This window comes from Opisthocomus hoazin, chromosome 5 (genome assembly GCF_030867145.1).
Source record: "Opisthocomus hoazin isolate bOpiHoa1 chromosome 5, bOpiHoa1.hap1, whole genome shotgun sequence".
In the NCBI taxonomy this organism is placed as follows: domain Eukaryota; kingdom Metazoa; phylum Chordata; class Aves; order Opisthocomiformes; family Opisthocomidae; genus Opisthocomus; species Opisthocomus hoazin.
The window spans coordinates 10851249-10872924 of record NC_134418.1 but is presented as its reverse complement, the minus strand read 5'-3'; the positions used below and the strand labels follow the sequence as shown (position 1 = coordinate 10872924).

Genomic DNA, 21676 nt, shown 5'->3' with positions numbered 1-21676 from the left:
TGCAACCTGTAAAACATTACTATGTTGTTAACTATTTAGATGAGAGAGGCATTGAGCCTACCTACTTCAGTTTTGCACTGATATTTAATTGAAATTTTTTGTATTACCTTGTTTCTCACAAATTATCTACTGAAATAGAAGCATCACAGTAATTCACAGAATTCACAAACTTAATTCCAGCATTCAACAGGAGTCTTTCTTGTTCTAGTAGATAGCAGTTTTGTCCATCAGGTGAGCTGGCAAATAAGGAATATGCTAAAGTTAAGTAGCATTCACTGACCACTTCTGACACAAGATGAAATATAGCTTAGAAAACCATTATTTTTTGGTATATTCTTCCCTTCCCCCCCCCCCCAGCAGAAAAAAGCAAGACACAAGTCTTCTGCCATACTAATGTATTCCATCTTTCAAAAAGAAAGACATGATTTTAATATTACTTAACAATATGTTAAAAAAGTAGCCAGTTAGGCTTCAGTGTTAATACAATTATACACTCTATAACAGATTTGATAGTGTGAGTACTGTTCTTTTTTAAATTTTCTCATTCTGCAAGTATTCTTACACAAGCTGGCTACAAGTCAGGAAAAAAAAAATCAAAACACAAATAGCGTAACTTGTACACTCTTAAACAGTAGATTGTGAAAGAACTGAGGAAACACTTGTCCCATAAGAGCCTCTTTTTCACGAAGTCATGTCAGGAGAATTCTGGAGCAGATGAAAGCACAACTGACTAGGTCCATTCCTTTGTCAGGAGTCAGAATGACAAAACATAGCTAGATGCAGAAGTGACAGGAGCCACTGCAGATGATGCAAACTAGTATTTTGGCCTCCACCCAAGCCTAAGCAATTTAAAGTCTTTGAGGCCAAGGCATTCAGAAGGAGATGGAAGAGAGCTATTGTTCCAACTCCAACGGCATACAGCTACAATCAAGTAAGTCTCACTCACAGACTACAAGCACACAAGCTAACAAATTCAGGTAGAAAGTGGCAATTTTTCAGTCTGCAAGAATTATCAGGCCAAAGGGTTCAGTGCAGATCCACACAGCACTGGGGACAAGGCAAGGCAGCACTGGCTCAAGACCAGATAAGCTCTCAGCACAGCAGGACAGATAAGTGGAGCTGTCGTTCATTGATTCCTGCAGGGTTCCCTCCCCATATTGTGTCATTTCAATGTGCAGCAAAGGTGGTTTTTTTCAAGCTAAAATTGGACCAGTTGATGGAAAGTCTCTGCCTTGTCTGTCTGGCAGAATCCAAGCAGAATCTGAAAAGAAAAAAGTAATAAAGTGAAACCAACGTACTTAAAATCAAACCACAGCTGTTATCCCTCTTTTGAAGAGCAGCTCTCATTCAGAAAGACAAAACCTCTTAAAAACATCATACCTAAAAAAAAAAAGCCACTTGTCCATCACTCAAATACATCATAAACCAGTTACTTACACACCACCGCGTTATCGACAGTAAGTGAATGAAGTAGCAGAGAACACTGCATATTTAGCAGCACAGAAGCTAGCTGAACGTTAACTGGAAACAGAGCTGACACTGTTGCATTTACCAAAAACCTTGTAACAGTAAGAATGAGTGGTAGGGAATATGTAAAGCAGAAGTACCAGCAGCATGGGACACCGCTGCTTCTCTTCTGAAAACAGCAAAGTTATGTTTGAGACAAGCACCTTGGGAAAGGAGGTTTGTTTATAATACAGCAGGTTAGTAGCCCACATGCCTGGAAAAAGCACCTTTAGAACAAAAACCCACTTATTAGCTTTCACTGAACACAACTTATGGAAGAACTTTTGAAAAAGCTTGGCATGTGCAGGCATTTCAGTGACAGTTAATTCATGCTGAAAAACTTTATCGAGGCAAGGTGTAGCTTGTTTAGGCTAAAGGCTCCCTGACAGCACCAAGGCAGTGCATACCCCTATCTGGAAGGCTATCCAGCTTCTGTAACAACTGAAAGCCAAAAAAGGGGAGCAGAGAGACGGAGCGAAATAGAAAAGGTACAGAGGAAGCTTAGAAGAACTAGACTTCTTTTATTCTTTCTATGCTAAAGTTAGAAGTAGCTTGCAAAATTAATTCTGAAGTTAGGGTGTAATTAATATATCCATCTATTATGCCACTACAAAGCAAGAAGAAAAGATGACAAATTAACAAACTATCAGTAAAAAGCATGAATTCAGTAGGCCTGTACAGCTCACAACCATGGAGGGTTATTAAAACAAGCAATGTTGCTAGCCTTCTAAGTATTACATTGGAAACTATCAAATTATACAAAATATATGTATTAAAGGTGTCTTCACAGCATTAAGTAGCTGTTTTTCTCCCCTAGAATAGCACCTGTCAGAGCATTTCAGATACCTTTTCTAAACAGATATACATAAAAAAAATTGGACAGTTACACACACTTCCTAACAGATGACAGTAAAGGAGTAGATTACACCAATTACTGAATTGATTATAAAACGGTACAATTAAAAGTTTTAACTCTTCATTTGGAATCATGTTTAATAAATTTATCTCCAAATTTCAGCTGCACTTCTACATATCTAAGTGACTGCTTCATTCACCCTATTGAGAGTAGAGACTTGATGAAAAGAATTTTTCTATTTTCTTGTTCTTTACCTTTTAAAATACTCCACTTCTCGCTCTGTTTCATCCATTTCCACGCTGTCTAGATCAATGTCTTTGGGTAGAAACACATCATCTACAAAGGAAAAAGGTTGATACTACGTTAGATTCCATGGGGAGAGCGGAAGGAGAGAGGAAGAAGCTGCATTAAAGATGTTTTTGAAGAACTGTATGAACTTAGTCAACTATTGATTATTCATGTTTAGGCTGAATTAATACAAACTTGTAATTAGAAAGCCACTTCTTAAAAGCCCTGTTCTAGCACCTCTCTAAGCCTTTAAGGAGTTACACTGGGAACATGGAAGAAATGAATCAACCGTAAATTTACTGATCACATGGGTTGCAAAAGATGCCATAAAGCTGGAATAGACACGAGAATGGTCAAATTATACAAAGGGCTCAATGAATCAGATCGCTAATGAATAGCATTCAATTATCTGAAATTTGTTGGCCTTATTACTAAAAAGGCAGCTTTAGAAACATTTTAAAAATGGTATTTATAAAGAAAAATACTTCAAGAATTCTGGATTTGTAGAGCTGCTGTACTCCCTCTGGGACATGATCATCAGGCTGCATCTGCAAGAGTCTAAGTCATGCTGCCTACAATCTGGAGTTATTTTTTTAAAAAAACATTTTTAACATATTTTAATATAGCCTGAATTTATGCTTCAGCTATAGCAACAAAGTCTCTTCAAAGTCTGTTAGTATATTGTACTGTCTCAGTCTCTTTTGTACTTTTTTTTTTTTTTTAAAAAAAAAAAAAGCTTCAAAAAGCGTAAATTTTTGTGGAAACCAATTTGAGCATTTTCCCATTGAAGTCTCTTTTCTTACTACATATATACTCCAAACTCCGATCCGGAACAGCTTCAGAACACATTTCAAAAAGGGTGAGACAAAGAAACTAACTGAAAACATCTAGTACACACCAGGGATCTCTAGAATCCTTGAGATTACGAGAACGAAAAAGCTCTTCTAAAGGCATTCCTGGTAGTTTAAAAGTTACACATCTTTGTTGTCCAACTTACTTCTGAAGAACCAGAAAACCCTATAAACACAGGGCTTCCCTAAACCCCTAGTTTTCTTCAGCCTCTTCATAACAAGGAGTTAAAATACTCTGCCAGAATAAATTTCTTTAAGAAACAGAGAACACACCAAAACCAATAACGTTCATTGCCTTAACACTTCATTTTAAAACTCAGTTAACCAAAAAAACCCCAACAAACTTTATCACCCTCTTTCAATGATTGCTCAATAACCCTAGTTCTGATTTTTTATCTTAGTTCTTTTTTTGTGTCTTCACTAGTTTGGTACATCAACCCTGGCCATTTAAGAAATGACAACTAAATGAAGAGTTGCACATTACAGTATCTTTCTTGTAGTTCAAAAGTCAGAACTACTCAAAGTGGCAATCCAGTCCAGACTCTTCAGAGAGCACCACAGTTATCTCTTTATATATTCAGAAACATGTCTCTGTGTTTCTTCACATTTAAACATTATTTTTCACAAATTGTAACTATACTTGATTTAAGCAGCAGAAAACAATGGTGAGGGACAAGGATGAAAAAAAGATGCAGGAAGCTACCTGCATTCTCCTACAGCAAACACGCTCCACCACTACCAGTCCCTTCAATAGTTTCTCCTTCAAATGTCTCCAGTCTTCATTTTCTGCTCCTAATTGTAGAGTTTTGTCTTACTCCAGTGACTGCAGTACGTTCTTCTCAGTGAAATAAAAAAAAACCAAACCCAAACACACCACAACACAGTATGCACAAGAACTAAGGTATCAGAGAAAAGAGTTCAATGCTGTATCACTGCTTGATTAACGCAGAACAGAAACACTGAACATAAAAAGAGTTTAAAAGAAAGACTGTCAGGCTGACTCAACGCAACCACGAAACCACAAAAACAAAGCTGGGCTCCACACCTAGCTCTTACAACAACCAGGAATTTGGTTTACATTTTTGTAACAAAGCTTAATAAACATAAGTATTCTGAAACACTGGCAGAGACCACCTATGGACTAAGGTCTTGTGTCTTGATGGGCTTACAAGACAGAACAGCAGCCAGAACTGCAATATCAAACCATTCTGGTGAACGGACATTTAACTTTGGCACTGTTACCACTCAGCTACTGGGTGATCCCTGGAGAACAACAGGGTGCTCCGAACAAGCAACGCCCGTACTGCAAAACCGCCATCCCAGCTGGCAGTCCCAGGAGGGACAAAGCATGTGCAGGAATAAACTGGTGCCCGAGAGTTTAGCGTGCTGACAAAGCCAACCAGCCAGCACTGCACGCGCCTCGCAGCTCGGGTATGAGCTGTTAGATGTTTTCAGGAAAAGAAAGAAATACGTTGGGAAGAAAACTACGCAGATGCAACTTGTTTGAGTCAACTCAGTCTTCTATAGTTTTATTATTTCTAACAGATAAATAAAAAATTCCTTTTACTAGGACAAACTAATATTCATGTGGAGAAAACACTCAGTATTATCAACTAATTAACATCCCCCTAAGTTTTCACTGTTAAATAAAAAATACTAAATTAGTTTTTGTATTTACTTCACCTGTTAATGTAATTAATATATGAAAGGAATTATTTCCACAGAGAAAATGAACATTTATGCATGAATGATCATTCTTTGGCTGCAGAATCACCTAATTTTCCTTGCTCAAAGAGTAAGGCCAACTTTAGACTATGCTCTTGATGCTTTATGAGCAACAACCTTGCTTTTAAAGAAGTTCAAAATGGATTTCAGCATACCATTATTCTAATTATTTATGTTAAGTTGAGCAAGATAGGCTTTATAGAAGAAACTGGCTTTCTTAACTGACAAAAACCCTACACAAAACCAGCAGCATATGCTAGTTTATTCATTCTTCAAGGCACCCTACACCTCTTCAGTAAAACTATATGCATCTCCTAATTGTTATAATTACAATGACCTGAGTTTTTCTGACATTAGTTTTCCTGTTTCTCTAATTTACATTGGCAGGAGTGACTGAAGATTTCAAACTTCTGGACTTAAATGGTAACAATAAAAAAAACCCCCAAGTTCTTCAACTTTCTTACACACTTACCAATGGAATTGTTGACTTTGTCCCCTTTTTTCTTCTTGTTTTTCTTATTCTTGCCTTTTGGTTGAGGAGAATCTGCAAGTATTAGCTTATTATTTTGTTGCTGTTCACTTGGTGAAGGGGATTCACTTGTTACGGGTGCTTTCTCTTCCTTTACATGGTTCAACTGTTTTTTGTTGTTATTGTTTAATTTCTTCTCCTCTTTTTTAGGTTCTGCAAGCGTTGGGAGCTCTGCTGCTTTTGCTTTGGATTCTATTTGGTTTCTGGTTTTAGTCTGCATCTCAGCTGCTTTGGGAGATTCAACAGGCTTTTTCACTTGTTCAGCACACGGTTTGTTTATCTGCTTTAGTTTCTGTTTGCTGTTTCCTTCTTTATGTTGATGCATAATATCAAGCAGAAAAGAGAGGGGCTCATGCTGCTTTACACTCCCCTCTTTCTGATAAAGCAGCTTTGAGTCTCTAGTGTTCACAGGATTGGATAGTTCACAGCCTGTCTCTGAAACCGGCCTCTGTTCTGTGTGATTCACATGTCTTGACAGTGAACCGGAGGAGGTTTGTATCTTTTCTGACTGCTCAAGTGTACCATTCTGAATGTCTTCGGGCACGTTTGGGACAGATTCCTTCACTGCCTGGCAGTTTTGAGTAAGCATGTCCACCTTCTGACAGTCTTTACTTGTTCGTTCTTTCTTCTTTTTCTTTACAGCCCGCAACTGCTGAAGTTCTTGAAGCCGCTGTAATTCTTGTTTCAGCCTCTCTTCTTCTTCTTCCTCTCGCCGTCTCTGTTCCTCAAGCAACTGGTGATGCTCCCTCTCCCTGGCTTCAGCTTCAAGTCGAGCTTTTTCTTCAAGCTACAAAATAACAACAGATTTATTGAAAGTGACAAATATTTTGGAAATTGGAGTTTTAGCGATTATTACTACTTTCCTCTATGAATGTTATAAATCCTAGGATGTTAACATATGAACATACTTAATCCAGAAGTCTGCACAGGAAGCAAATAACAATTTATACAAAAGCTGCCCTTTAAAGTAACATTAAAATCCTTTCTATATTTCTATTTTCTATGTGTCTGTAACATATCTGACTGTTGTTAAAACTTAGCTACTGCTAAGCCTAACTCCATATCAAAGCTTTCTGCAACTGCAAAAACCTACTGAAAACAAAACGTTCAGCTTCATCCTTGTTTCGGTTTCGGCTGCCGCCGGCAACAAAAGCGCCACGCGGCCGCCCCTCCCCCCGCCGGCGTGCGGAGGAGAATGGAAAGAAAGAGGCAGAAACTGGTGGGTCGGGATAAGGGCAGTTTAACAGAACAGCAAACAGAGGGAAACAGGAACAACAACGATACAGATAAGGAGAAAACACGACAAAAAAAACCAGACCCGCTCTCTCGGACCACACCGGCGCCGCATGCTCCCAAGCCGCGAGTGCGTTCCTGCCGCGCCGCACCCCCCCACCCCCGGAACCCAGCGTGACGTCACATGGTATGGAATACCGGGCTCTGTTTGGCCAGGTGGGGTCAGCCCCCACCCCCCCGGCTGTGCCCCTTCCTGGAGTCCGGTGAAAATTAACCCTGTCCTGGCCAAACCCAGGACATTATCCACCCCTTATTCCATACCGTCTACGTCATGCCCAGGTCCCCCATTGTCCAGTTGATCACCACCACTTCTCCTGTCTCCAGATATCATTCCCTTAGTCTATGGATCATCACTCTAAAGTGTCCGTTGAGTTCATTTAATCCATGACTTCAGGCTCCATCTGTCGTTATGGTCTTCCGTGGCAGGGGAGGTGATGTGTGGTGGTGGGCGGTCCCTTGCTGCATCCGGAGCTCACGGCTGATGTATCTGGTGCGGCCCGTGCCCACAGTCTGCAGGAGATGTTGATCCTGATGAAGTTGCTGGATGCCAGTTGTTGAAAAACCAGGTCCAGTTCCATCATCGCTGTGCTCTGCTAGGTTTTCATCAAAAAAGGTCCATCCTTCTTTAATCTGGACGATTCTTACTATGCTACTATTGGTACTAAATATAACAATTGTAACAGTGATAACAGACAATGACAGGGCTATTTAACAATTAACTTTATACAATTTATTTATGGACTATTCTCCCCTAAAATCAAATCCCCATGAGGTACACATCGGACTTCCCCATCCTTCCGCATTACCCACCAGGTACACCCAGGTCCTTGAGCAAAGGCAATCCCGCGGACAGGCTTGCCTTTGCCCGAGGCAGGACTAACCCAAACTGTCTTCCCTAACATGTTCCGCATGTGCACTACAGGGACTTTATCCCCTTCTGCGGGGCGCTGAGGTTTTGACTGGGCAGGACCAGCCCGGTTGGTGGACCCTCTGGTGTTAACCAACCAGGTGGCCTTTGCTAAATGGGTATCCCAATTTTTGAAAGTCCCACCCCCCATTGCCCTCAAAGTGGTTTTTAGCAGCCCATTGTAACGTTCGATCTTTCCAGAGGCTGGTGCATGGTAGGGGATGTGATACACCCACTCAATACCGTGTTCTTTGGCCCAGGTGTCTATGAGGCTGTTGCGAAAATGAGTCCCGTTGTCTGACTCGATTCTTTCGGGAGTGCCATGTCGCCACAGGACTTGTTTTTCCAGGCCCAGGATGGTATTCCGGGCGGTGGCATGGGGCACAGGGTAGGTTTCCAGCCATCCGGTGGTGGCCTCCACCATTGTGAGCACATAACGCTTGCCTTTGCGGGTTTGTGGCAGTGTAATGTAGTCAATCTGCCAAGCCTCCCCATATTTATATTTTAGCCATCGTCCTCCATACCACTGAGGCTTTACCCGCTTGGCCTGCTTGATTGCAGCGCATGTGTCACATTCATGGATAACCTGTGCAATGGTGTCCATGGTCAAGTCCACCCCTCGGTCACGAGCCCATCTGTATGTCGCGTCTCTTCCTTGGTGGCCCGAGGTGTCATGGGCCCACCGAGCTATAAAGAGTTCACCCTTATGTTGCCAGTCCAGATCCACCTGAGCCACTTCAATCTTAGCAGCCTGATCTACCTGGTGGTTGTTTTGATGTTCTTCAGTGGCCCGACTCTTAGGGACGTGGGCGTCCACGTGACGGACTTTTACAACCAACTGCTCTAGCCGGGCAGCATTATCTTGCCACAATGGGGCAGCCCAGATAGATTTGCCTCTGCGCTGCCAGTTGTTCTTCTTCCATTGCTGCAGCCACCCCCACAAGGCATTGGCCACCATCCAAGAGTCGGTGTAAAGAGAGAGCACTGGCCACTTCTCTCGACTGGCAATGTCTAAAGCCAGCTGGATGGCTTTCACCTCTGCAAACTGGCTGGACTCACCTTCTCCCTCGGCCGTTTCCGCGACTTGTCGTGTAGGGCTCCATACAGCAGCCTTCCACCTCCGCTGCTTCCCCACAATGCGACAGGACCCATCCGTGAACAGGGCATACTGTTTCTCATCTTCTGGCAGCTGGTTATACAGTGGGGCCTCTTCAGCACGTGTCACCTCCTCCTCTGGCGATGCTCCAAAATCTTTGCCTTCTGGCCAGTCCATGATTACCTCCAGAATTCCTGGGCGACTGGGGTTTCCCATTCGGGCACGCTGGCTGATCAATGCGACCCACTTACTCCACGTAGCATCGGTGGCATGATGCGTAGAGGGGACCCTCTCTTTGAACATCCAGCCCAGGACCGGCAATCGTGGTGCTAGGAGGAGCTGTGCTTCAGTGCCGACCACTTCTGAAGCAGCTCGAACACCTTCATATGCTGCCAGAATCTCTTTTTCAGTGGGAGTATAGCGGGCCTCGGATCCTTTGTATCCCCGGCTCCAGAACCCCAGGGGTCGATCTCGAGTCTCCCCTGGTGCTTTCTGCCAGAGACTCCAGGTTGGGCCATTCTCCCCGGCTGCGGTGTAGAGCACGTTTTTAACATCTTGCCCTGACCGGACTGGACCAAGGGCTACGGCATGAACTATCTCCCGTTTAATCTGTTCAAATGCCTGTCGTTGCTCAGGGCCCCATTCAAAATCATTCTTCTTCCGGGTCACGTGGTACAGAGGACTTACAATCTGGCTGTAATTTGGGACGTGCATCCTCCAGAAACCCACAACACCCAGGAAGGCCTGTGCTTCCTTTTTGCTGGTTGGTGGGGACATAGCTGCTATTTTGTTGATGACATCCATTGGGATTTGACGGCGCCCATCCTGCCATTTTATTCCTAGCAACTGGATCTCTTGTGCAGGTCCCTTGACTTTACTTCGCTTAATGGTGAAACCGGCTTTCAGAAGGATCTGAACTATTTTCTCCCCTTTCTCAAAAACTTCCTCCGCTGTGTCGCCCCATATAATCATGTCGTCGATGTAGTGCAGATGTTCTGGAGCTTCACCTTTTTCCAGTGCAGTCTGGATTAGTCCATGGCAAATGGTGGGACTGTGTTTCCACCCCTGGGGCAGTCGATTCCAGGTGTACTGGATGCCCCTCCAGGTGAAAGCAAACTGTGGCCTGCACTCTGCTGCCAAAGGGATGGAGAAGAATGCATTAGCGATGTCAATTGTAGCGTACCACTTGGCTGCCTTTGACTCCAGCTGATATTGAAGTTCTAGCATGTCTGGCACGGCAGCACTCAGCGGTGGTGTGACTTCATTCAGGCCACGGTAGTCTATTGTCAGTCTCCACTCTCCAGTAGATTTTCTCACTGGCCATATGGGACTATTACAGGGTGAGCGCGTTTTGGTGATCACTCCTTGACTCTCCAGTTGACGGATCAGCTGATGAATGGGGAGAAGGGAGTCTCGGTTGGTACGATACTGTCGCCAGTGCACCGTTGTGGTCGCGATTGGCACCTGTTGTTCTTCAACCCTCAGCAACCCCACAACGGAAGGATCCTCTGAGAGACCAGGCAAAATGGACAGCTGTTTAATTTCTTCCGTCTCCACAGCAGCTATGCCAAAAGCCCACCGATATCCCTTTGGGTCCTTGAAATAGCCTCTCCTAAGATAGTCTATCCCAAGGATGCACGGAGCCTCAGGGCCAGTTACAATGGGGTGCTTCTGCCACTCCTGCCCAGTGAGGCTCACTTCAGCCTCCAGTACACTCAGCTCTTGGGACCCCCCTGTCACTCCGGAAATGCAAATGGACTCTGACCCTTTGAACTCTGGTGGCATTAAAGTACACTGTGCACCAGTGTCCACTAGAGCTTTATACTCTTGTGGATCTGACATGCCAGGCCACCGAATCCACACCGTCCAATAAACACGGTTGTCCCTTTCCTCCACCTGGCTGGAGGCAGGGCCCCTCTAATCCTCGTCAGAGAATTTGCTGCTCACCTGCTGTAAAAATGACTTGGAGGTCCCCTCCAGAGGATCGGAATCAAGGTCAAACTGTCTACCTGGTCTGGAGAACTGGCTGCTGGAAACTGGAGCGACATTTTTCCTAACAGAATCCCCTTTGGTGATTGTTTTACCTCGCAACTCACGTACTCGTGCCTCTAGACTTGAGGTGGGTTTTCCATCCCACTTCCTCATGTCCTCTCCGTGGTCACGCAGGTAGAACCACAGGGTGCCCCGGGGTGTATAGCCTCTGTATTCCCTCTCCTGAGCAGAGAAACGCTTGCCCCTAATAGCTGAGACACTGGCCCGTACAGGTGGGGAGTAGGACATATTCCTGTCTAGTCGCTTGACCAGTTTCTCCACAGCTGAGACAAGGGAGGAAGAGAGACTTTCCTCATACTGCCGGAGCCTGACAGCCACCTCATCCACTGTTGGTGCCTCTTTACCTTTCCAGTCTACTATTGCCAGTGAGTTGGCATATGAGGATGGTGCGCTCTGCACAAACTTCCTCCACATGGATTGTGAGCACTGGAGTTCATCTGGGTCTGTGGATACCTGCTCATTGTCTGTGTCACAGTAAACCAGCTCCCGCACAGCTAATTCCCTCAAGTACTGAATACCCCTTTCCATATTGGTCCACTTGCCAGGATAGCATACAAAATCGTCACTGAAGGGGTACCTCTTCCTCACCCCTGAGAGAAGTCTCCTCCAGAGGCTGAGGATTTGTTCCTTTTTCCCAATGGCCTTGTCAATGCCCCATCCCTGGCCAGGGATCCCAGCTGCTTGGCTTCCTTGCCCTCTAATTCCAAGCTGCTGGCCCCGTTATCCCAGCACTGCAGCAGCCAGGTGGCAATGTGCTCGCCTGGGTGGCGGCTGAAATCTTTCCGCATGTCTTGCAGCTCGCCCAGGGACAGGGACCGGGTGATGATCTCTGTCTCTATCTCCCGTGATGACCCTGGCTCATCATCATCCCTCCCAGAGCGATCTGCTCTCTTTGCAGATCTCTTTACGGGGGCGACTGCAACCGGCACAGGTTGGTCATTGGGCTCAGTCACTGTGCCTGTGGCTGGAGCTGCAGCAGCTGCCGTGCCCGCCACAGGAGCCGGGACCACACCAGTGGCTGCAGCAGCCGTGGTGCCGGTTGGGGGGGCTGTGACTGCCTGCTGGGCTGGAGGGGCTGCAGGCCCGGCTGGGGGGGCAGTGCCAGTCGCAGCGCCTGCCGCTTTGCTTCCCCCCCTTTCCCCTTTAAGGCACTGAACAGTGTTGAACAGGGCTCGGTAGGCGTGGGCCAGACCCCAGCACATTGCGGTGATCTGTGTCTCTCTGGAGTTCCCAGGGTGGCAGCACACTTTTTGCAGATAATTTACTAGCTTTTCCGGATTCTGTACTTGCTCAGGGGTGAGTTTAAAAAACATCGGGGGTGTCCACTGCCCTAGGTACTTGCCCATGCTGTCCCACACACCCAGCCACTCACAGCTATCCGGCCCCGGGGCAGGTCTCTGCACGATGGTCTTAACGACTTGCTTAACCCTAAACAAAACCTGCAACCCGTTCAGGAGGCAAAACAAAAGGAGAGTGCTGGCCTGAGCATCCCACGGGTACTCGAAATTCTCAAAAGCCGTTAGGACCAGCCTGAGGGAAAGAGGGGGGGAAGGTATCCCCTTCGGTTTTCCCCACAGACTGGGTTTGATTATTCACAAATTCTAAGACATAGGACCCGAGGTACGGAAATGACCGCAGTGCCGCATGCAAATACAAGCCTAATTTCATACACAGTGATGCTATCATGTTATAAGTCGATATCGTACAGTAGAGGAAAATCATCCTGATCTTCTTCCCAGCCATGATGAACAGCATGGCAATGAACACATAGTGCAAGTACGGATTTACATAGCAGAGCCACTTGATCAAAGTCAGAAACATTTTGTTTCTTTTTTACCGACGACTACTTAACACAGAAAAATGCGTATAACAAAATTTAAGCAAATCTAAGAAAACAGTTTTAACACCCGCTGCTCAGCCCTGCCGTTATCCCTGCCCCACGTTGGGCGCCAATTTAATGTTTTGGTTCGGCTGCCGCTGGCAACAAAAGCGCCACGCGGCCACCCCTCCCCCCGCCGGCGTGCGGAGGAGAATGAAAAGAAAGAGGCAGAAACTGGTGGGTCGGGATAAGGGCAGTTTAACAGAACAGCAGAGGGAAACAGGAACAACAACGATACAGATAAGGAGAAAACACGAAAAAAAAAAAAAACAGACCCGCTCTCTCGGACCGCACCGGCGCCGCACGCTCCCGAGCTGCGAGAGTGAGTTCCCGCCGCGCCGCCCCCTCCCCCCAGAACCCAGCGTGACGTCACATGGTATGGAATACCGGGCTCTGTTTGGCCAGGTGGGGTCAGCCCCCACCCCCGGGCTGTGCCACTTCCTGGAGTCCGGTGAAAATTAACCCTGTCCTGGCCGAACCCAGGACAATTCTCAACAACTGCATGTACTACTAAGGTAATTCAGGTTTGCACCATGTGGCATCATTTACCTGTTCTCTTGCTATGATAGCAGAGTTGCTCTGTTTCAGTGTTCATGAACATTAGGAAGAGCAATGATTAAAAACGTTTTACAGAAAAACACTAAGTACATTAAAGCTACATTAAAAGTTGTCAAAAATAATAAGAACGGTAAAGTTTTCTGTTGTCAGCCACAAGTTCATTAACCACATGAAACAGAGACACAAGGGCTTTTTTTCCAGCCATTACTACAAATGCCTAAAACTTTGCTGCGCAGCATTGATCTTGCATCATTAGCAAAATGAAAGAAAGGCATACACTGAGAACAATCATGTCCATTTATTTTCTTCCGCATTTAGAAGTGCCTATATGGGATTACTTTTTCACCGTTCTAGAAATCATGCAAAAAACCCTGTGAGAATCTTCCACTTCTTACACTCAAACTGCATTGCAAAGCAAACGCAAAGAGCAAAGTGAATTTTGCCTATAAATAACTGGCTTAGCCCTCAAGTTGCTGAATAGTGCTACAACATGAATATAAAGAATATAACTTGTGAACATCAGGTCCTCCAAACCCACGGAAACATTTAAAGAATGCAGAATTAGTGCCAGCAAGGAAATCCACAAACAAAAAATATTTACAGTGCAGCCACCCAATGTGCTTACCAGAACTCAAAATCATTCAGCAACCAATCTCATTGCGCCTTGAACTTTATACCTAAGGCTGATACTTGAACTGCAGTAAGAGAAGCCAATTTTCTGCTTGTTCAACTTGGAAAAAAAGATATATATTTTCTCTATTAACTCAGCAAGTATTGTTTTCAAAAACCAATTTCACTGTTACATATTGGAGTTTTTTTATAAATGTTTTTACTAATTTCCATTTGAAAGCAACATGTAATATTTTCTTCCCTGCCCCCTCTCTGCAACTTGCCTCTTCAGTCTGGCTTGGGATAGCCCCTCATGCTATCACGTGGCACAGCACTTAACCCCTTTCAATCAGGACAGTAAGGTGCCCCGTGCAATCATCCTAAAAATAGCAAATCTTGACTCTTCCTCTGTCATAAAAGCACTGACCTTATGTTTCCTGGTTTCCTACAGAGGTACTGTATCATAACCGTTATCCCAATAAAGAAACATTAATTTTCTAACTTCCCCCACTTTTAAATGTCAATTCTACAAAACAATCAAATTCTTAACATTTCTGACACTTAGAAATAGCTTTCTGAAGTGTGGGAAACTCCAATATAAAGCCGACTTGCAACAAAACATACGACAACGACATTGTGACGAATCTTCCCAGCCTATTAAACTCCTCAGGTAGCACCAGAACAGGTAAGCCAGCTGTGTATACACAAACAGGCAGTGTACCACAAACTACACAGAAAACTACTGTACCATTATTATAAAGACAGTATACAGCAGTATACTTACAGAGAGTGCACAGATTCAAAAACATGAGGTCTAGGATAAACATACTCTTACGTCTTACCTTTCTTTGCTTATGTCTGGCTCGCTTGGCTGCCCGTGAACTGCTTACTGGTTTGGTTTCAGAGCTGTTTATAAATTGTAGCAAGTCTTCCACCTTTCGATGGTCAACAACACTTTCCCTTTCAGAGATCTGATCTGGTTTCTTCGGCTGTTCCTCCTTCCTTTTTGTTAGCCGTAAACGAAGCTTCTCTCGCATCTCTGCATAATTTCGACTGGTTGGTGCAGCTGGAGGCTGAAGAATACGAGACAAAAATTTAGTGACTAAACGTAAAAATTTCACTGATCTAAGACTTGTTAAGATTTTGAAATTTTAGAGACCTTCAAATAACATGGAAGGCCCAAACCTGAATATCAAACTCCTTACTGTTTGTAGGTGTACCTAAACGTGTATTTCACAGGCAACAAACCTGTCAGACTTGGTGCTAGCTTGTGAACTCTATTTTCCAACTGAAAGAAATGCCTTCAAAAGCAAGAAAAGAGGTTTCTATATTCTCCTGTGATCGGTATACCACATTTGAAAATTTGAAAGGCGCTGACATTTGCTGCTGTTTCCATCTTCTGCAAAGTCTCTTTCAGTGTTTGGGCTACAGGGGCCTCTGGGCTGTAACTGAAGGTTTGATTACCCTGCACTGAAGCGTGCCAGCAGACCTCCAGCAGAGTCGCATCAATAACTTGTTAAGACTGCTGCAAGTCGAATCCTTGTGTCATGTTTCCTACCTGTATTCCCATCCACTGCTCTGGCCTCTCAGCCCCTCGTTCCTCTACCCCTCCTGCTGCCTCACCCTCTCCCCTCCTGCACCAGATCCGGTGACCATCTGTTTGGAGTTACACCAGTTCAACTCCTTAAACGAGCAAAGCCCATTAACTTAAAAATCCTGTAGTGTTCTGCCACTTCAGCAAACTGATCAAACGCACGGCCAATAAACTACACTTTTACTTCAAATAGGAAAAAAAACACCAGAGACTCAAATTCGACTAGTTAACTGATTATTGAAACAGACTATACACAGATTTACAAATGAGGCCAGCAGGAAAATGAAGTTTTAAGTTATGAAAAAAATTAATGTGGTAACTTAACAGCTTTTAGTATTTCATTTGTGCAAATGAAAAGATACAAGAATTCACTAGCCATGTTACTGGTATGAAGTTAAGGATGCTTCAAAGCGTTAAGTATTAAAACAAAGAACATAAGGGAAAGATTTTGTATAACCTGCATACTTTAGAACTTCATAATTTCTTCAAAACATCCTTTAAATACAAATACAAGTCAGTGCCTATCAAAATGCACCAGTAAAGAAAATTGTTCATAATATTGAAAACAGGGAAAATGCTGTTTGGGTTTTCCTTTGATAGAAGTATAATTTAAGCTTACACCGCCTAAGTTCTAGGTAAGATTTTTTTTTTTTCTTAAAAAAAAAAAAAAAAATCTAAGTGAATACTTTGATGATTCCTAATTTTACAGATAGCAGAATAGCTCAAATTGCCACGAACATTTAAAAAGACATCCTATATTAAATGTACTTTTACCCAAACTCATCACATTATTTATAATTACAGTACTACAGATGGGTGCATGAATTCTGTAAAATGCCCTGTTTGCAGTTTCAGTCAAACATGGTATCTATTACCTGAGTCAGTTGCTTCCTAAATCTTTTAGTCATTTTTATTGTTCTTGAATTGCTTTCAAGTAGAAAGATTTGTTTCAGTTCTTTATTTCAAAAAGGAAAATTACTTTCTAACCATGCTCCTTTTACTACTTCTCTTGAGTGAGCTCCAATGCCACCCTCTTAGTTGCTGTCTGACAAATCACATGCAATCAATGATGAGTAAGTGACAAACAAGCAATTAAAAAAAAAATTAAAATCCAACAACTTACTCCTCCATGGCCGAAGAACTCACAGTAACAGCAGTCACAGTATTTTCCTTCCTTCTGATTTGTGGATGTTGAGGTACTGGAGCTATGCTCTGAACAGCTGTCTTCATCTTGGCTCTCCTCTCCATCATACTGTTGATGATCATATGTGTTACTGTTCTCACAGCGATGGCCCTCACAATCAGGATCACTATGTTAAATTAAGAAAAAGCTTATAAAAACTCTAGATTATAATAAATAAGGTATTTGAAAAAAAACATAGAGATTATACGTACATCTACCAGGAACAATGACTCTCAAACTGGGCTATCAGTGACCAGTGATGTATCAAATCCTAAAGCCTTAATCCAGCAGTTTGCAGATGGAGATGTTCAAAACCAAGCAGCAAGATAAGATGATACATGGGAAAGTGATTTATGTGTGACTCACTGAGCGAGAAGCCTAGAGAGTGAGTTTTGGAATTGTTCTTCCTGGCTTTAAACAGCTAAAATAGTTCCTAAAGTAGTGATTTTAGCTTTTTTAAATGGAATGGTTTTGAAACTGCTACCCATCTCATCACTTGTGGTCTGAAGAGAGCTGTGCAGTGGCAAAGTACTCAACTTTTTTCTAAAATCCCCTGGTTTTAGACAGATTTTTCAAGCTCCTGACTTAAATAGAAAATTCAAGGTCAGCTAAAACCAAAATGTTCCCATTACCCTGTTTGCACCTTTATTTTCAAGGGGAAATACTAGCATGTCTCTTCAATAAGCAGCTACATAGCAGTTTATTCCCTCCAGAGCTCTCCATAAATCTGCACCCAGCGAAGGCCAGTTCTTAAAAAATTGATGTGATCTTGTTTCAATAAGTATTTTTAAAAAATCCACTTGTCTAGCATTAGTATCTCCTTGTTCTTATGTTAGAAAGTTGTAAACAGTCCATAACATGTCTTATCTGCAAAGTATATGTGAATCTGCCTTCTAACCTCCCTTCCCCGCCCCCCCACCCCCATAAGTTCGTCAAGAATTAGTGACCAGGACAGAATGAAAGACTGTTCAGCTTCAGTATCCTCGTCAAGGAAGAGGCATGCAAAGCTGTTGCATGTAACAGGAGATATATGTCAGTGCAAACATTCTGACTAGTCAGCTTGAGCAGCCCTTGCATCACTGTTTCTTGCCTGTGGAGAGTTAGCATTACAGCATCCAGCAGCACGGTGCAGTAGCATGTGCTGGGGTAACTGATACAATTCCCTAGAAATCAAGGCTTCATTACTTCTGTCGCTCAGTTGCCAGACTGAAAGACTAGAGCATAAAGCAGTTTTCCCATTATAGCACATCACCGATTCATATAGACTACAGTAATTGTTTCCTGGGTTCTCTCCTAGTTCATTCCTTACTAACTAAAGTTACTTTATCATATTAGCACCTGCAGATGATTATAAAAGTTGAGTTTCTATTGTATTAAATAGCCTATATTCAAATCTTCCCCTGCACTAGGTGAGGAAGTTTCTTTATAAAACTGCAATAATTTCTCAAGCATGAAAGAACAGTTACTTATTTTGTGATATCATCAATAAAACTAGTTGGTAACAGAAATAAGGGCATTTTCAGAAGCAATTCAGGTATGCAGTTATCTAACTCTGCCTAAATCCCACATAATCTTCTGAAAACTACTGCAATAGCCAGGAGACTACATTCATAGCAACCATGATCACAGCCCTACAGGTCACAGTACTCAGAGCAATGACTCTGCCTGGAACCATCAGACATATCGAAGAGTTGGCACCATTGTCTGTCTGCCACAAGACATAACACTACCAGAAGACAGCTCCACCAAACTCTCCTCCAAGACCTTTAAAAACCTTCGAAAATCAGAACATCCTTCCACACTACACCTACTGTATAAATAGTGGGACTGATACCTAAAAAGTCTGAAGTGCAGCCAGGAAAATGTGTTACTATGTGGCAGGTTTCAAGACAGTGCATGACCTTTTTATAGTTTGAGCTAAATTTGTCTACAGACTCCTGAAAGTTTTCACAGCTTTTTATTCTTGCTTGCCATGCAATGCCAAAATGATGGAAAACAGATATGTTATACAACAGGTTTGTGCCTCAGCAGCAGCAATCACTGCTGACAATGACAGAGTAAGAAAGAATATGGCTTGATTTATTGACGCCAAGCCACATTTCTGAACACTTGTTTTTCAGCCTCTAAACTCAGTAAGTCGATTCTGCAACAGGAATTATATCTGTAAAGTCTCACATCAAGTTACCTTCTAAGTATCAGAACACGGTCTCATCTGCTGAACACAGCTGCTCTTTCATGCTACAACCATTGGCACAGGAGAAGAGGTGTCTGTATTTTAATTCCCCTTCTACTACAAAAAAGAACAACAATAGAAACGAACTTACCTGCAGACACTTGGTGGGGCACTTACAGAGCTGTCTGTTGTTGAAGTAGGAGGTGCAACTGTAGTAGGACAAAGACCTGAATGAGGATCCACAAATCCAGGGGCTGTTGCAGCAGTTTTGGGGAAAGAAGGAGCAGCAAGATTCGGAAGATGTGGTGTAGAGGCTGGAGACAGTGCAGCAGGAGACAGTGAAGGAAGGGATGCCAAACTGGTAGGACTATTTCGTGGTGCAACTGGGGCAGAATGTCTATGGTCCTCTTTGTTAATATTGTGGAACACTTCACCTAAATTGGGGAAAAAAGAAACCACTTACAATTAAAAATAATTAACAAGTCTCCACTAACTACCCAAACAATCACCCAAAGTGATGGATGTTCTCTGCTTCTGTAAAAATACGGTAGTATTTCAACACCTTTCTGTTCAGTCCAAAACTATAATACCAAGGTCTTTTACAAAGTTCTTTAATCCAGGAGTACAGGGACTACAACTCAAGAGTAGCAAGACCAGAGAACAATGAAAATCATCAAGATACATAATATTACTAGAATAAACACACATAAATATTTATGGTTACCTAAATGTACTTGATTCAGTTACTAAGCTGTATGTGAATTACAAATCCTTACCTATCGATGAAGGTCTCTTGGATGATACTTTGAATTGGTTGCTGCTTGACTGCACTGTAGTAGCTGTGCAGGAGACAGAAGAAGTGGCAGAAGAGGTTGCCATGACAACTTTATTAGCTTCCATAAAGGCATCCTGGAAATTGTACAGACATTTCTTCTTTGCAGCGTTTTTTTTCTCTTTGCTGTCAGTAACTGCTGTTGCTTCATTGCTAGATGTGGTAGGAAGTGCTTCGGGTCTTATTTCTGAGAGTGCTGGTGCTAATATATCACTCCCTTCAATTGAAACACACATAGTAATTAAGAATCACAGAATTGTCTTCATGGCATTTAGAATTAAACACTCAATAATTTAAAAGCAGACAAGCAAGGATATATTCTTAGTGTTGGCTTGGCAGGATTAGTGAAGTAATCCTCCTCTCCCCCTTCCTCTTCCCCAAATAACATACCTGCAACAGTAAGTGCTAAGAAGTCTCAGAGCAGAAGTCACAAGCCTTAAAGTTAAAATTTTAAGAACACTACTAAATGTGTGTTAACAAGCAAAGATGCTACAGATATCTTTATACACTTATAATTTAAAAAATTTAAATTGGACACCATTTTACGTCGTAAGTACAGAAGCTTCAATATCTGAAGTCCAGGATAGCCATGCAACAATTATAAGCAGGAGCAACATACTCTTCTATCAATATAAGATCATAAGTCTTATCTTTACATATCGGTAATTCCAGCTAACTACAGTAACATCTTTGTGACAGACCTTCCACACAAGCTTGCCACTAACCATCTGTGGAACAGCCACCCGTAACTACACTTGTAAATGGATGAGCTATGCTACTAGGGAAGTTTTAAGGAGGTTTTTAATGCCTTTCCTTTTAAATATCACTGTAGTTGCTTGACACAAGCTAGCGACAGATCAGTCTTGAAAAAGCCAGCACACAAAACCAAGCTTCTTGTTGCATACCAGTCAAATAAAATAAAAAAGGCATTTTAATATTTGCTATGATGTGAATGGAAAGATATATTATCTACAGATGTCATGTCTCTTCTATTCTCTTTCACTTTAACCATTAGTATTTCCAAAGGCTTCCTGTATTTAATTAATCTTTTGCTTGACTTCTGCCTCTGTCTTTTTGCATGACAACGCAGTTATCTCCGTGCATTATAAGTGGCAGCATGTAGTACCATGTCACCAGTGCTCTTACAACCTTGTAGGACAAGAGCAGGCCTTTGTGGTAGAAGACCAAAATTTATTTAAGTTTCCCTTTAATTCCCATTTGCAATTCTAAACTTCTGAAAACAAAAATATCTCTACAATCACCGCAGGTGGAAAAGCGTGCTATTTGCCTTTAGCATCCTCTCCCCAGTACGTAAGAACTTATTTTTCAATTTTCAGCCCCACTGGAACAGAAGTGGCAGCAAACCTCTGCCAGAATTCCATCTTATAAAACCATGATGACGAAACCTACCATTCCCAGAAAAAAGTGCCACACTCCATTTCAAAACACAAGGCTTTTAACTAGTCAGTCTGAAGTAGTAACAAACCCTCACCAGGAATTGTATCAGGCAAAAATGTAGCAGGATTCCAGTTCTTGTCATTCATCATCTCTGATCCCCAAAGACTTATAAATTTAGAGCTATTCCAATCTGGAGTGCTCCCAAAACAGCTTGGATAAATATGATCTTGGAGAGATGCATTGAATACTTGATGCTTGTTTGTATGATTCTGAACTGGAGCTGGCGGTAATGCCTACAAAAATGAAGAGTATTTGCCTCATTAATATTCTGTTTGCTTACACAGACA

At 42.7% G+C, this 21676-nt stretch overlaps 1 protein-coding gene across 2 annotated transcripts in view; it reads right to left on the bottom strand.

The window, feature by feature from the left end:
- Positions 1-380: 380 nt before the first annotated feature.
- The window catches only part of FAM193A (family with sequence similarity 193 member A), a 90273-nt gene continuing 68977 nt past the window's right edge, over positions 381-21676 (bottom strand). For both annotated transcript variants that reach the window (XM_075420393.1, XM_075420392.1), the window contains 8 exons: positions 21424-21622; positions 19876-20148; positions 19251-19533; positions 16867-17053; positions 14992-15222; positions 5699-6542; positions 2617-2698; positions 381-1261 (listed from right to left, as the gene is read on the bottom strand). In XM_075420393.1, the coding sequence (XP_075276508.1) occupies positions 1168-1261; positions 2617-2698; positions 5699-6542; positions 14992-15222; positions 16867-17053; positions 19251-19533; positions 19876-20148; positions 21424-21622 (2193 nt within the window). In that variant the 3' untranslated portion in view covers positions 381-1167. The remainder of the gene's footprint in view (positions 1262-2616; positions 2699-5698; positions 6543-14991; positions 15223-16866; positions 17054-19250; positions 19534-19875; positions 20149-21423; positions 21623-21676) is intronic.